The sequence below is a fragment of the Monodon monoceros genome, unplaced genomic scaffold (genome assembly GCF_005190385.1).
Source record: "Monodon monoceros isolate NGI ecotype Baffin Bay Population unplaced genomic scaffold, NGI_Narwhal_1 Super_Scaffold_19, whole genome shotgun sequence".
Lineage (NCBI taxonomy): Eukaryota > Metazoa > Chordata > Mammalia > Artiodactyla > Monodontidae > Monodon > Monodon monoceros.
The window spans coordinates 87,370,168-87,383,549 of record NW_021703775.1 but is presented as its reverse complement, the minus strand read 5'-3'; the positions used below and the strand labels follow the sequence as shown (position 1 = coordinate 87,383,549).

General features: G+C 44.4%; 1 protein-coding gene across 1 annotated transcript in view; it reads left to right on the top strand.

Annotated features, from left to right (window-relative positions):
- Positions 1–5,053: 5,053 nt before the first annotated feature.
- Positions 5,054–13,382, top strand: part of SNTG2 (syntrophin gamma 2) — a 150,764-nt gene continuing 142,435 nt past the window's right edge. Inside the window, exon 1 of the mRNA XM_029231640.1 lies at positions 5,054–5,255. Within this exon, the coding sequence (XP_029087473.1) occupies positions 5,054–5,255 (202 nt within the window). The remainder of the gene's footprint in view (positions 5,256–13,382) is intronic.

Below are 13,382 nucleotides of genomic sequence, written 5' to 3'. Positions count from 1 at the left end.
GTTCCTCACCAGCACCGTCCAGACGGGTCTGATTGTGCCAAGTCCATGTGCCGATTCCTGCGATTCTTCTCCAAATTTGTGTCGATGAATATTTGCTGAAACAGAAAGGTTGAAAAAATAATCCCAGTAAATGCCCGTAAACCCATCGCCCAGATTCCACACCCATGTTCGTATATACTTTCTTCATCCGCGTGCGTGTGTTTTGCTTTGTTTTTGCCGAACTGTTGAAAAGTCATTCGCGTATGTTGTGAATCTCAGCCACAGTCGTGTCAGACTGCCCACCTCGCTGGCAGCTCTGTTATCCCTGATCTGAATTCCTGACTTGGTTCAGGGCGGGACTCTGATTACTCTGGTTTTAACAGTACGACTTTTTTTCTTTTTTTTTTTTTTTTTTTGCAAATACTAAGTGGTGGCACCATGAAAGCACACTGTTCACCAGCAGTTTTTCGACTAATGGATTTAGCATTTATTGATGATCCTTCTGATGAGCTAATCCATTGAATATGGCCAAATGGTGGTTTTCTGTTCCATTTATCAACGGCCTCTCTCCTCTAAAGAAGAGCTTTCTGTTGTCGACTGGAGAGGCACCACTGTCCCTCGTGAAATGTCAGGATTGGCGCTTGTTTCTGTCTCCCGAGTCACAGCTTTCACGGGAAGGAGGGGAGATGTGACCTGATCCCTCCCGTGTCTGCCTCTCCACCTCCTTCTCTTTAGCCTCTGAGAACTGTCGTGGGTCCAGGTCGCACGTTTGTTCTGTGAATCACAGTCAGGTATGTCTCTATGAGATGGTCAGTGGAGGGTCCGCAGGCTGGTTTCCTTTAACCTTCGGGCAGGTAATGCTTGTCGTTCTGACGATCAAAGATTATCTCAGGCTCACCCTTGTAACCTCTTCATGGATCTCCTGTTTCCTAAGGACTTGGACTTGCTCTTTTTTTTCATTTTCAGTTGAGTTTTTAGAAACCAAAAGCTTCCAAGACCATTCCCTGGACAGAGTAAGGGAAAATATTTTTAAATTTTCATGACATGATATTAATAGTGTTTACTCAAATTTCACATGACAGGTTTCTTGCCTAGACTAGGTTTTTTTCTTTTCTATTTTTGATTTCTTCAATGAAGATCTTGAATCCTAATAACCTTTTCACCCTTACTTACTTATTAACCCCCTAAGTACGTTAAATATTTTCAAAATTATATCAAAATATGAGCTCTAAAATTATTGATCAAATATTTATTTATTGCTCATCTTTGATCTTTGGAATGTAATCAATTATGAATATACAGGTCAGTATAGTGTTCAAATTTTTTTGAGATACTTATTATCTCTCTGTAGTTTATTATGTAATTTGCTTTAATATTTAAATTATTTCTAATATTTAAGTTTTAATATTTTTCTTTTCACTTAATTTAATTTTTGAATTTGTAAAAATTTACATCATGAAACATTAAAACTATAAAAAGAGAAAACTCAGAGAATTCTCACTTCAGTCCCTACTCTCTCAATCCTGACACTTCCTGCACCTGTTGGTAATCATTTTGGTTATTTTCTGGGTAAATTTATGTTTATGATACTTTTGAAAAAAGTAACTATGTATTTTCTTCCTTTTCTTATATGTTCCTCTTCTTCAGATGCAAGGTTATCTGACTCTGTCGACACTGCCCTGTGCCCTAGCATGTCTTGAACTTGAGTCCACGCCGATATGCTGGTGTCCCCTCATTTACGCTGGGCCGCACAGTAGTCATTGCGGGACGGTACAGTGTATGTATTCATCCAGTCCCCTATTAATAGACACTTGTATTCTTCCCAGGCTTTTGCAAATGCAAACAGTGTGGCGGTCAGTATCTCCGTGCATATGTTGTCTTCTGTAGGTGACGGCATCTTGAAGTTAGAATCCTAAAGGAGGTGTTGCAGGGTCAAATGATAGATGCGTGGTTTGTTAGGGGATTCGAGTTTCTTTCCCTGGGGTAGTAGGCTTTGCACTTAGCTGAACGATGTATTTCCTTCAGGGGTTCACCAGTGGGACTGTGGTCACATGTTTGTGTGTTTATGAGTCAGAGCTTTGACACACGGCTTCTCAGGTGTGGGCACAGGGTTTATGCCTCTGGCTGAAGGTGTGTATTTTCACCTTCCCGTGCAAATGTACATTTACAGTATTATCTGTCTCCTGGTTACGCTGCCGATATATGGGCTGTGGGTAATTTTACCTGCTCTCCTTGCTAACCTCTGAAGTTTTTGAAAGATGTCTATCAATTTAAATTTTAAAAGCTACAGTTTTCCAGTGGGAATCTGAGATTAATTCTCTGACTTCATTGTGGAAAGGGGTTTTCCCATATCTATGGTAGCATTGCTGTGATCCTATCATTTAATTAAATGTTGACCAAACATGGCTCTGATGATAAATGTCACTATAGAAGGTATCATCTGAGGATTCTGATGGCTAATTCACTTCCGTTGCCTCAGACAGCAGGGAATTCCTGCTTCTTGTAAGGCCGCTGTGGAGCATGGACCACAGAGGTGGTGGAAATCCGTCATCTTCCAGGGAATCTCGGTAAGAACTTCCCAAGGTGGCTTTTGCTGTCAGCCTGTGTTCTCTGCCAGGTATATTCTCAGGTATGAAAAGTCTGCTCCGTGCTGCCAAGTCGAGTTAGTGATTATGTTTAGTGTACCATTAAGGAATTAAGAAATTTCATTACAGTATTATCTCTGGACGATTAATTGAGCAATGATTTAATTTATATCATAACATTATAAGCGATGAAGTACAGTGAAGTGGTTCCAAAACTTGCCATTAAAACTTCAATTTGCATTAGGTAGTAATTGGTCTCTACTGAAAAAAATGTTCAAAATTTGCTGTCTCTTGAATTCTACTGAACCACTGTTTTTAATACTAAATGATAATGAATCAGGCAAAACCCATTTTTAGAATTCAAAATTATGATGATTTGCTGACACGTAGTCATACATAATTAGTAAATGCCTTTGAATTTAGACCATATGATTTTTTGTTGTATGCAGTCTCATAGGAGTTTTATTTACATCACACAAAACAAGCTTTCAGGATGCTGGGAATGGTTTGGGCAATCATTTCTAGAACATGGGGAGTTTGGGGATATCCAACCCCACCCCCGTGTTTATATAATTAGCTGGCACAATGAAATAATTTTGGCATTGATTCTACATTTGTACTTTGTACTTGAATTACATGTATTTGGAGAATAAAAGCTAGTATGTTCATTTCATATCTTACGTCTGATTTATGTCCATAATTTTTGTTAAGAAAGAGTGAGTTCTCTAGTAAGAAGCATGATATTACGTGAAGGAAAAGCCCAGGACTACAGGTGTTACTGTCAGTGCCCTGGGATATTGAATTTTATTTTTAAAGTAAACTAGTGAAATGAAGTATGTGTGGTTAGTACCGCGTGGGCACGGTGAACTATTTAAACGGTTTATTGAAAGTTAAGGGGGAAAAATGTCTAACATGAAGTTATCTAATTCAGTGTCCTGAGAGGTATGATAATATCAGTCTTGAAAATTAGCTGGGTTTTCTCATGTACATTTTCCCAAAGAAATTACAGAAACTGTATAGAAATTTAGTGACAAGGGCTTGCTTCTCAATATAGCAAAGGTTCATAACTCCAGAAGAAAGAAAGCTATTTTCCATGACGTTATATTAGCTCACATTATCAGCACTTCCAAGTCAGGAGTTGTAATGATGTTAATTGGGAAAATGTTATTCCTTTCCTTCAAGTCAGAAAAACGCGCATTAGATTTCCTTCCTTGGTTCAGTTCTGATTCTACAAATGAACAGACCGAGTTTTTGCAGAGCAAACAGCCAGTTCAGTGGAGAAGCGTCAGCTAAAGGCTGCCGAGTCAGAGCAGGTGGGTCCTGGCCGACGGCGTCCTTCAGGCTGTAACCCCGGTTTCCGCCATGTGGCCCAGGTCCCCACTGGCCCACGAGAAAGACCCCTGAGTGTCTGGGAGGGACTTACCTGCCCAATGACCCAATTTGATCAGGCAGCTCACCCTTCTAGGACCCAGGGTCAAACCAGGCCCCCAGAGCGGGAAGCGAGGGGCGGTGGCCCTGGCTTGCTGCTGGGGGGACGGGGCCGCGTTCGGGCGCGTGTGTCGCGCCGTGTGTCTGGAACGTGGGGCAGCTCCGGCGTGTTTAGATCAGTGCAGGGTGTGTGCGTGCGGAGCCGTTTCCCCGTCGTGCGAGGACCACACACCCTCCTCCCTCCTGGCCTGCGCTTCCCACCCTCGGGTCCCACCTGCCCGCCAGAGTCTGGGCTTGATGAAGCCCATCTCATCGCCGTGGAGGTGGAAATAGACCTGCAGAGCGAGCCGCCAGGGCACCTGCACAGTCAAGGTTTCCTTTAGGAAGAGAGGAAGCTAGAGGAGGAGCCCGGGCTGGGGGGAGGCTGGGGACCCGCTGGGTCGGCGGGCAGCAGGTGGCCCTGTCTGCTGCCGCCACCGCCTGAGCTCGGACTGTGGTGGCGGGTTTACTGTGTCACTTTATGTCTGAGCCACTACCAGTGACGACGGGATTCGCTTTCCTTGCTTCTGCCGCCTGCCCTGTTGCACAGGTGGGCGTTGGGCGGGGTTCACCTTGCTTGTCCGCTTGGACTGAGGAAGCTGGCTTGAAGTTCGGAGCCTGGATGGTCGCTTGGCCCGGGGGCGTCCTCCCCTCAGGAGCCCCCACCCCGGGGAGGGGGAGGGGGAGGGGGGACCAGTCTCACTCCTGGAATGTTCTTCTCCATTTAAACAGCAGGAGGTACTTTAAATTGGGTGACGTGCCCGGGCGTGCTGGGTGTGCGTCTGGACGGTGGGAAATCTATTTTTAAAGCAGCTCTCTGCAGTCAGAAAGTGCACATAGATGGTGTCGAGTCTTTGTTTTGGAACACGGAGATTAAACAGCTTTAATTTTTTTGTTAAACACAACGTTTTGTTAAAGTATAAAATATAAATGTATGCCTCAGGTAGGTAGTAAGTTACTGTTAGAATGTTCGTGGCGTCGTAAATCTGAAAGTTTGAACGGTGGGTCGTGCCCACAATCCGATGGCCACTCGAAGGGTCGGCCTCACGGGACAAGCTGTCAGACTGACGGCCCCGACCCCAGTGATCATCCCACCTGTGGACAGCACCACTCGGGTGACCCACGTCATCCAGGCAGCTCTGGTGACGATGCTGTGGGACCAGCGGGCTCAGTGTCAGCGGTTCCCTGGGAAGGCCCCGTCACTGTGCCCGTACAGCGTCCCAGGTGTGACTGCATCTCAGCTCCACGGCCTCTGCTTCCCGACCAGACCCAAAAGATGCTCTTGGAAGTCGGTGTGCGAACGGGTAGCTGGTGATGCGGGAAAGTAGCATGTGGTTTGCACTAGTGGCAGCTCTTTAGGGCAGGGGGTGGCAAACTTTTCCAGCGAAGGGCCTGATAGTAAATATTTCCCGCTGTGGGGCCTCTGAGGCAGGGATTCCATCCTGCTCCTGCAGGGGCAGAGCAGCCGCTTTGGATGGAGAGTGAATGAACGGCCGTCGTATGTGCCAGTAAAACTGCTCACCCGTGAAGTGCGCCTTTGCTTAGCGTTGTGTGCAGCGAAATGAGTCAGCCAGAGAAAGTATTTTCCGTGAGTTCTCTCTTATACATGGGATCTAAAAAAACTAAAACCAAATGCACACTCATAGATACAGAGGACAGAGTGGTGTCCGCGAGAGGCGGGGTGGGGGAGGAGAAGTGGGTGAACTTGGTATTTTTTAACTTAAATAAATTGAATAAAAATACAACAGGTGAATCCTCACAGAGGTACAAAGCAGAAGATTTTCAACAGGAGGATGAAGAAAAATTGTAACATTGGAAAAGTCGTGGGTAGTTGGTCTCTTCCCAGAAGTGAACAGGGATGAGTTGGTGGAGAGTCTGGGGACTGCTGTGCGGGGTTCATCTCCTTGTTCTGTGCAGGCACCTCGGACCCCTGCTGGGCAGATGACGTCCACTCCTTCCCGAGGCGCTTCTGTCCTTCATCTCTCCTTCCTTTGACAGTTTTAAAATTTTAGTTAAATCAGTCATTTAAGAGTTTGCTAAAATCACTGCTGGTGTTCAGATGCTGTATCTGAAGGCTGGATCTGCTGCCTCAGGTGTGTCCTTCCTCGTGTCTGAGGAGTTAAGGCATCAGGGGTCGCAGTCTTTCCTTGTGTTTGCGTCAGAGTTTCTACCTTATCCTTGGAGACATTTTGTCATCTTTACAAAAGTATCCAGGGCCTCAGGATCGATTTGTGTGTATATACATACAAATATATGTATTATATATATATATAAATCAGGATCGATCCAGTCATCAAAACCTTTACAAAGGGAACTGTTATCATCTTACTATAAGGATATTTGTGCATTATTTATTTCCCTTAGAAAATTTAGGCAAGATTGTTTCTTTTGTAGCTACATTCTCACAGAGTGAATCTGTAAGTTTCTATTACCAGATTGGAAAAAATACAACAAACACATTATTGTGGCACAAAAAGCAGTTGGGGCACGGCTGATTCTGCATCTGAAATAGAAGGCGACTTCTCAAGGATCTTCCTGGAAACCCTTCCCTTGGAGGACGTCACGTGCTGCCCTGCCCTTGACCTCAGTGCTCGGTGTAGCGGGTCCTTCCGATCAGCCATTCTCGTGCTCACGTTTAGTAGCGTCCATGCTAGGCATTTGTGCCATTTTCTTTTGTGATATTGTGAGTTAAAATTTAAAGAAATTCAGTATAGTAAAGGTGGGTCTTAGCTATTATACAGGAGGATCTATTATACAGGAGGATCTGTCTTCTGAAGAACTCGGTTATTAAATGTCTCAGGTGCATGATGGTTTTGACGCGTGCAACTCAAGTTTGCTTTGTAACAAGTTTACAGAATGTTCGAGTTGATGCCGCGAGGACTCTGCTAAATTCAGTAACTAAGGTTTTTGTTATTTAAAGTGAGAAGTGTGTACCTGATTTATTTTCAGAGTCAAATGTGAAGGACATCCTCTGAAATGCAGGGCACACGTGAAACATTTAGACACATTGAGCTTTTTCTCCATTTCCACCGGCTGTTTGCTCTTCCCACGTGAGCCCGTATTTGTATGTTCGTACCTTTTTGCAGAATGAAGTCTTCACTCAGACTGTTAACCTTGACAGTTGGCTCCTCTTTGCAAGTCCATAAGTTCCTGTAAAGTGTGCAGAGCTGGTGCAGACCCCTTGCTGAAAGCGCCAGTCTCTATCTAATGTGGTAACGAGAGTCTTCACTGCCACTTTTGGACGCAGAGATAAATCCCCTCTTAAAATACACAGACTTGTTTGAACAACTTCGGGAACAGTGTCTGAGGGACTGACAGCTGAATCTGGTAATGAGAATCGGCGATTCATTTATTTTGTTGTGATTGTTCTAATGTCTTTTATGACTTTTATATGTGTATACATGTCTCTTTTTCCTAAGCTTTTTCTCACAAGTAGACTTCATGTATAACTGATTCACTTTGTCATAAAGCAGAAACTAATACACCATTGTAAAGCAATTATACTCTAATAAAGATGTAAAAAAATAAAAAATAAAATACAGTTTAAGGAAGTGGATATCTATTTTAAATAACGTTGAAATGCTTTTTGTGTGTCAAATCCAAGTTACTCAAATGTTATGCCATTTTGGTGAGTCTTTTGATCTTTGGGGCTCATTATAGCAGTCTATTTTTGCAGAATTAGAAATCATTCAACAGCATGGAGTCCTACCTTTTTTCCCTCAAAAAGTACATCCTAAGTAGGTCATTATTGACAGATCTTGCTTGTTTCCTTTGATGGCTATAAATTCACTGGGATGATGGAATCAAGCAGACATCTGAGTGGCAGTTACAAGGTCAGTATCACTGGTCAAAGTTTGGCCCTAAACAAATTTTCAAACAGAAGATTAAAATACTTAATATGACCATATGAGCTTTTTCCTGGATTATGGGAAAATATAAGCCCTGCTTCTCAGCACCACTGTGCAGCCGTGTCTCTGGGCATCACTCTTCCTATGGAAGGACCGGGTTTGTGTTCAGGTCTCCCGCGACCTCGCGTAGACCGCTGGGGGGCACTTGCTACTCAGCCCTGCGGCCCGTCAGGCCGTGTGGGGGGCTGTCTGGATCTCAGCCATTGGGTGGATGGAGGGCGTGTCACGGAGGAAGTGAGGGCGTCTCGGTCAGCCCAGACCTACCCCGCGGGGCCCTCGTGCAGACCCCATGCCCGTGGTGGCCACCACCCTCCTGCTTTTCATCTCCAGCCCCCTCGGGGGGCCTCTTGCTGCTTCTTCATCCTCAATTTCCAGCGGGGTCGTTCTCAGACCTTCCTGCCCAGTAGAGTCACCCAGGGAGTTTGCAGACCCCTCACCGCTGCCTGTGAGGCCAGGCTCTCTGGGGGGCCCCGGGGGCAGTGGTTTCCGAAGCACAGCCGGGACTGCCCCCAGCGCCCTCTCCTGAGCTCCTGGCCTCAGCTTTTCTCTCCGCTCTCCTTCTTCCACAGCTTGGCCCCCAGCCCTGCCAACCCCATCACCCCCCGCCTTTTCCCTCTGGCTCCTGGGGGCAGCCCCGAGGGCTCTTTGGTCCTACAGCTCAGAGAAGTGCGGGGGCTCCATATGGAGTTTCTATCGGCCGTTGCCGAAGTCGGGGTGGACCCACGGATCGCACGAATCTATCGGTGATAGGGAACCGTTGTTTCCTAAAACATGAATTTCCCTTTTTGTGTTCCAGATTAAAATAATTTAGAGATTTTCTTTGCAGTTAATATCGTACCTGATGGCATGTCTCAATTCACAAGAAGTGATGGAAACCATCATTTCTGAGGAGGCCGGAAAGAGTGACAGTGTAGGCAGTGGAATAACTGCACTTTCCTCATCCTGCCGCCCTTGACTTTGACCTTTATGCTTCAGAAGTACGCCTGTGAGACTGAGCACGGGTGTGCCCGCAAACGAGCGTTTGGTTTCTGAGTTTGCTTCGTGTTCACTTCGCTTTTTCTGTCGACTTTCAGTCAAGCGAGTGGGTGGATTTTCAGCAGAAACTGATGTTAATTTAAACTCAGAGGCTTTCAGAAACAAAAGTGAGCGTCTGTTGTTAGGTGAATCCTGGGAGGCGGTCGGGGTGAGCTTCCTGCGTTGGTCCCGCAAACCTGCCCACCTGTGCCGTATGTTCCAGGCTGAGTTCTCTCCTGGGTCACGGTCCCTCTGCCCAGGGTTGGTTTGTGTCACCATCAGCAGGGTCCTTGGATGAAAGAACATTTAACCGTAGTGTATGCAACGGTTTCTCCCCACTTAGTTTTGGGTTTTGTGCCTTGTTAGGAAAGCATTCCTGAGTCCCAACCGTCCAGAAGATATTTATTTCAAGTTTTCAATTTCATCTTTAATGCACGCGGCATAAATAAGGGTCCAATTTACAGGTTCCTCGTGGAGTTAATCCGTTGTCCCAGCATCCTGTATTTTTGTTCCTCACCGTCAGCGGTGCCGGCCGACATCCAGTCTCCATGTTCAGAGGGACTCTGGGCTCTCCTCTGTTCTTCTGGTCGTTTTCTTCAAACCCTGTAACATTTTTTCCACAGTTTTAATTGTTATAACTTGGTGATGCCGTATCCTTCAGTTATAAGATGCAATTAACATCAACATACCCCGTTATTTTTTGTACCACAAAGAACATCCATTGTAATATACACCTTGATTTCACAGATGCTAAATTATGAACAGAAATCCATGTTAGACCCAGTGGCAAACTTCAGATACTGGTATTTGACAGGGGGAGGGTCCCACCACTTCTTTTTCTAATGATGCTCTAACTCTTCTTGGCCTTGTTTTCCTTTTAATCAGCGTCTTTTTGTCAAGGTCCAAACTGATTCAGATTCTGGTTGGAATACAGTGACTGCATAGACCGATTTGGGGACAGTTTTCCCATCTACAGGCATTTCTCTATTTAATCAGTATTTCTTTAATGTCTTTCAATAAAGGATTAAATTTTCTCCTTCGAAGTCTTCAAGATGTTTTGTATATTCCTGGGTGTCTAATGGATTCGGGGAAGAAAGATTATATTCTTAATTTTTTTCTCCTGGTTCTGTTGTATAAATACATGAATCATATTGATAGATTGCAGTTTTATCCAGCCGTATTGCTAGATGTTCATGATTTCTAACATGTCTGTAGAGTCTTTGGTTTTATTTGTGGGTATGAATACCATCTGTGAATATTGTTAACGCCATTGAATTTTTATGCCTTTCTTCTCCTGTCTCATGGTAAGCGAAGGTAAACAAAATGGTGTTTACTGGAGGAGCTGTAACCAGCTGCTCTATTACAGACGCACAGAATTAGTATCATTCTTCCTGATTTTGGAGTTCTTTATATGTTCTGCTTCTGAGTCTTTATCAAACATATGTGATGCCAGAATCTCTCACCTTGTGGGTTCCTTTTTGCTCTCTTAATAGTATCTTTTATTGAACAGAATTTCTCGATTTTAATGCAGAATACTTTATCAATTTGTAATTTATGGGTAGAACTTTTTGCATGATGTTGAAATAAACTTTACTCCACGTTCATGATGATATTTTCATTTGTTTTTTCTTTTAAACATTTTATTATTTGCCTTTTGTTTAGATCTTAAGTCCAATCAGAATTTTTTTTCTTTCTTTCTTTTTTTTTTTTTTGTATGCTGTGAAGCAGGGTTCCAGGTTCACTTTTCTGTGTGTAGCAAAGATGATTCTTTCCAGACTTCACTGCAGGACCACGTTCACGGCCCATGACGTGATCATGTGTGTGTGTATCTCTTTCTGGATCCTGGATTCTGTCTTTCCCATTGAGCTTTTTTCCTTGAGCAGATGCCCCGTTTGCTCTTGTAATAGTTCTTGATATCCGGCTGTGTACGTCTTACGCTTTGTTTCTCTTTTCCAAGGTTGCCTTGACTGCACTTGAGTCTTGTATTTCCATTTAAAATTCAGAATCACTTTATCAATTTCTAGAAACTTGCTGAGGTTATGATTTTCTATTGTTTTGAATCTTAGATTAACCTGGGGAGAAGTGACAACTTGACGATATTAGTTCATCCACTTCACGAGCACGATCTATTCTATGATATTTAGATCTCCTTATGTCCTGTTAATAACGTTTTAAACTTTTCAGAGACCTTGGACGTCTCTTTTTTTTTTTTTTGGCTGTGTTGGGTCTTCGTTGCTGACCGCAGGCTTTCTCTAGTTGCAGTGAGCAGTGGCTGCTTTTCATTGCGGTGCGCGGTGGCTTCTCTTGCTGCAGAGCACGGGCTCTAGGCACGCAGGCTTCAGTAGTTGTGGCACGTGGGCTCAGTAGTTGTGGCTCACGGGCTCTACAGCGCAGGCTCAGTAGCTGTGGCGCACGGACTTAGTTGCTCCGCGGCATGTGGGATCTTCCCAGACCAGGGCTCAAACCCATGTCTCTGCACTGGCAGGCGGATTCCTAACCACTGCGTCACCAGGGAGGCCCCAAAACCTTGTACGTCTTTTATTAAATTGAGTTCTAGATGTTGGTGACTTTTTTTGTTAACATCTTTATTGGAGTATAATTGCTTTACATTGTCGTGTTAGTTTCTGCTGTATAACAGAGTGAATCAGCTATATGTATACGTACATCCCCATATCCCCTCCCTCTTGCGTCTCCCTCCCACCCTCCCTATCCCACCCCTCTAGGTGGCACAAAGCACCAAGCTGATCTCCCTGTGGATATTGGTGACTTTTCATGCTGCTGGAAGTTGTATCTTCTTATATCTTTCAGTTGTTATACTTGTTGCTGATGTGTTGACATGTACTTTCAAAATATTGACATAGTATACCATTAACTGATACCTTTATTAATACCATGACTAATCATTTATCTATTTTCATACTTTAAGATTATCTCTGTGCTCAGTAATGGCATCTGTGGAAAATGCTTTGTTGTTTCCTTTCCAACCTTCAGGCCTTGTAAGTATACAAAGGCAGATGCTGGCTGGGAGCTGCAGGGCATGGCTGCGGGGAGGTGGCGGGGTGAGCATCTATTTCTCAGTCCCCAGGAGGAAGTTCTCCGGATTCAACACTGAGGGCCACAGATGCTCTGAGTCTTTCTTAGACGTTTTCCGGAAGGTCAGGGAAGGTACCTTTTATTAAAAGGCTTCGCTGTGAATGACTTTCATCAAATGGCTTTTTGAGACTCGCTTATGGTCACAGGAGTGTCTCCGTGTTCTGAGCCTGTGACGGGGTGCCTCCCAGGAGCCCTGTCCGCCTGCCCTGTGTGGTCCTGTCCCACTTCTGTCCAGGGCTAGTCTGTGTGTCCATAGTGTTGGGCTGATGTGGCGATACTCAGTTACAGGAACCCCGCTCCATCTTGGGGGCAGGCCCTTTCTGTCTCGGATCACGCTTTCTGGGGGATGCTGTGCTGTGAGTGGCCAGCTGGAGCGGCCCCGGGGCCCAGACGGGGAGCTCCCGGCCGGCAGCACAGAAGCGGGTGGCGGCCGACCTGTCAACCGGAGCCCACTCCCACCTGACTGCTGCCCCCATGGCTGACCGCGGCCGCAGGGGACCCGCATCCAGATCCCAGAAGCTGTGAGGTGTTGGATGTCTTGTTACGCGGAGGTAGGTAACTGTTACATGGAGGTGCAGTTACTTTCAGATGAGAAACTACAGTCCCTTCCTTGATTCACTTGTTCAAAAAGTATTTTCCTTCTTATATTTTTCTGGATTCAATTTGGTAACATTTTCTTTAGGATGTTTACATTTCTGTTCAAGAGGGTGTTTGGTAAGTAAATGTAACTTATTATAACCTCCTTACAGGTTTTAGAACTAGCTTAGCTTGGGGTTATAAAAGAGCTAAATGCTGTTCCTTTTTTGTTTTTCTGGAAGAGTTTGTATAACAGCATTATTTTTTCCTGAAATATGTGGAATTGACTGCTGAAGCTATATAGGCCTAGAGTTTACTTTGTGAAAGATTTTTCATAGTGAATTCAGCTTTTAAAACATGTAGTAATATTTGCATGAAAACAGTGATGAACAGGAGTAACTGGGTGGGTGTGGCTATTCCAATAAAACTTTATTTACAGAAACAGGCCTTTGGCTGCCCTGTGATTAGATCATTGATTTTCAACAGCTTTTTAAAAATAAATAATGCATTAAAAGATGTAAATTTTCTTTGAAACACATTTCAAAGAGTTGTAACTTCATTATCCATTCAAAGTACATTTCCACTGTGATTTTTACAACATTGACCTGTGGTAATTTTGAAGTAGATTGCTTAACTTTGAAGGAGAGGAGATTTTATGTTATCTTTTTTGGCTCATTTTCCACTGTAGAGTATGTGAAAAGGACACAATCTGAGTGATTTTGACACTTTGACCTCCTCCCCCTCCTCTGTCCCTTCCCCC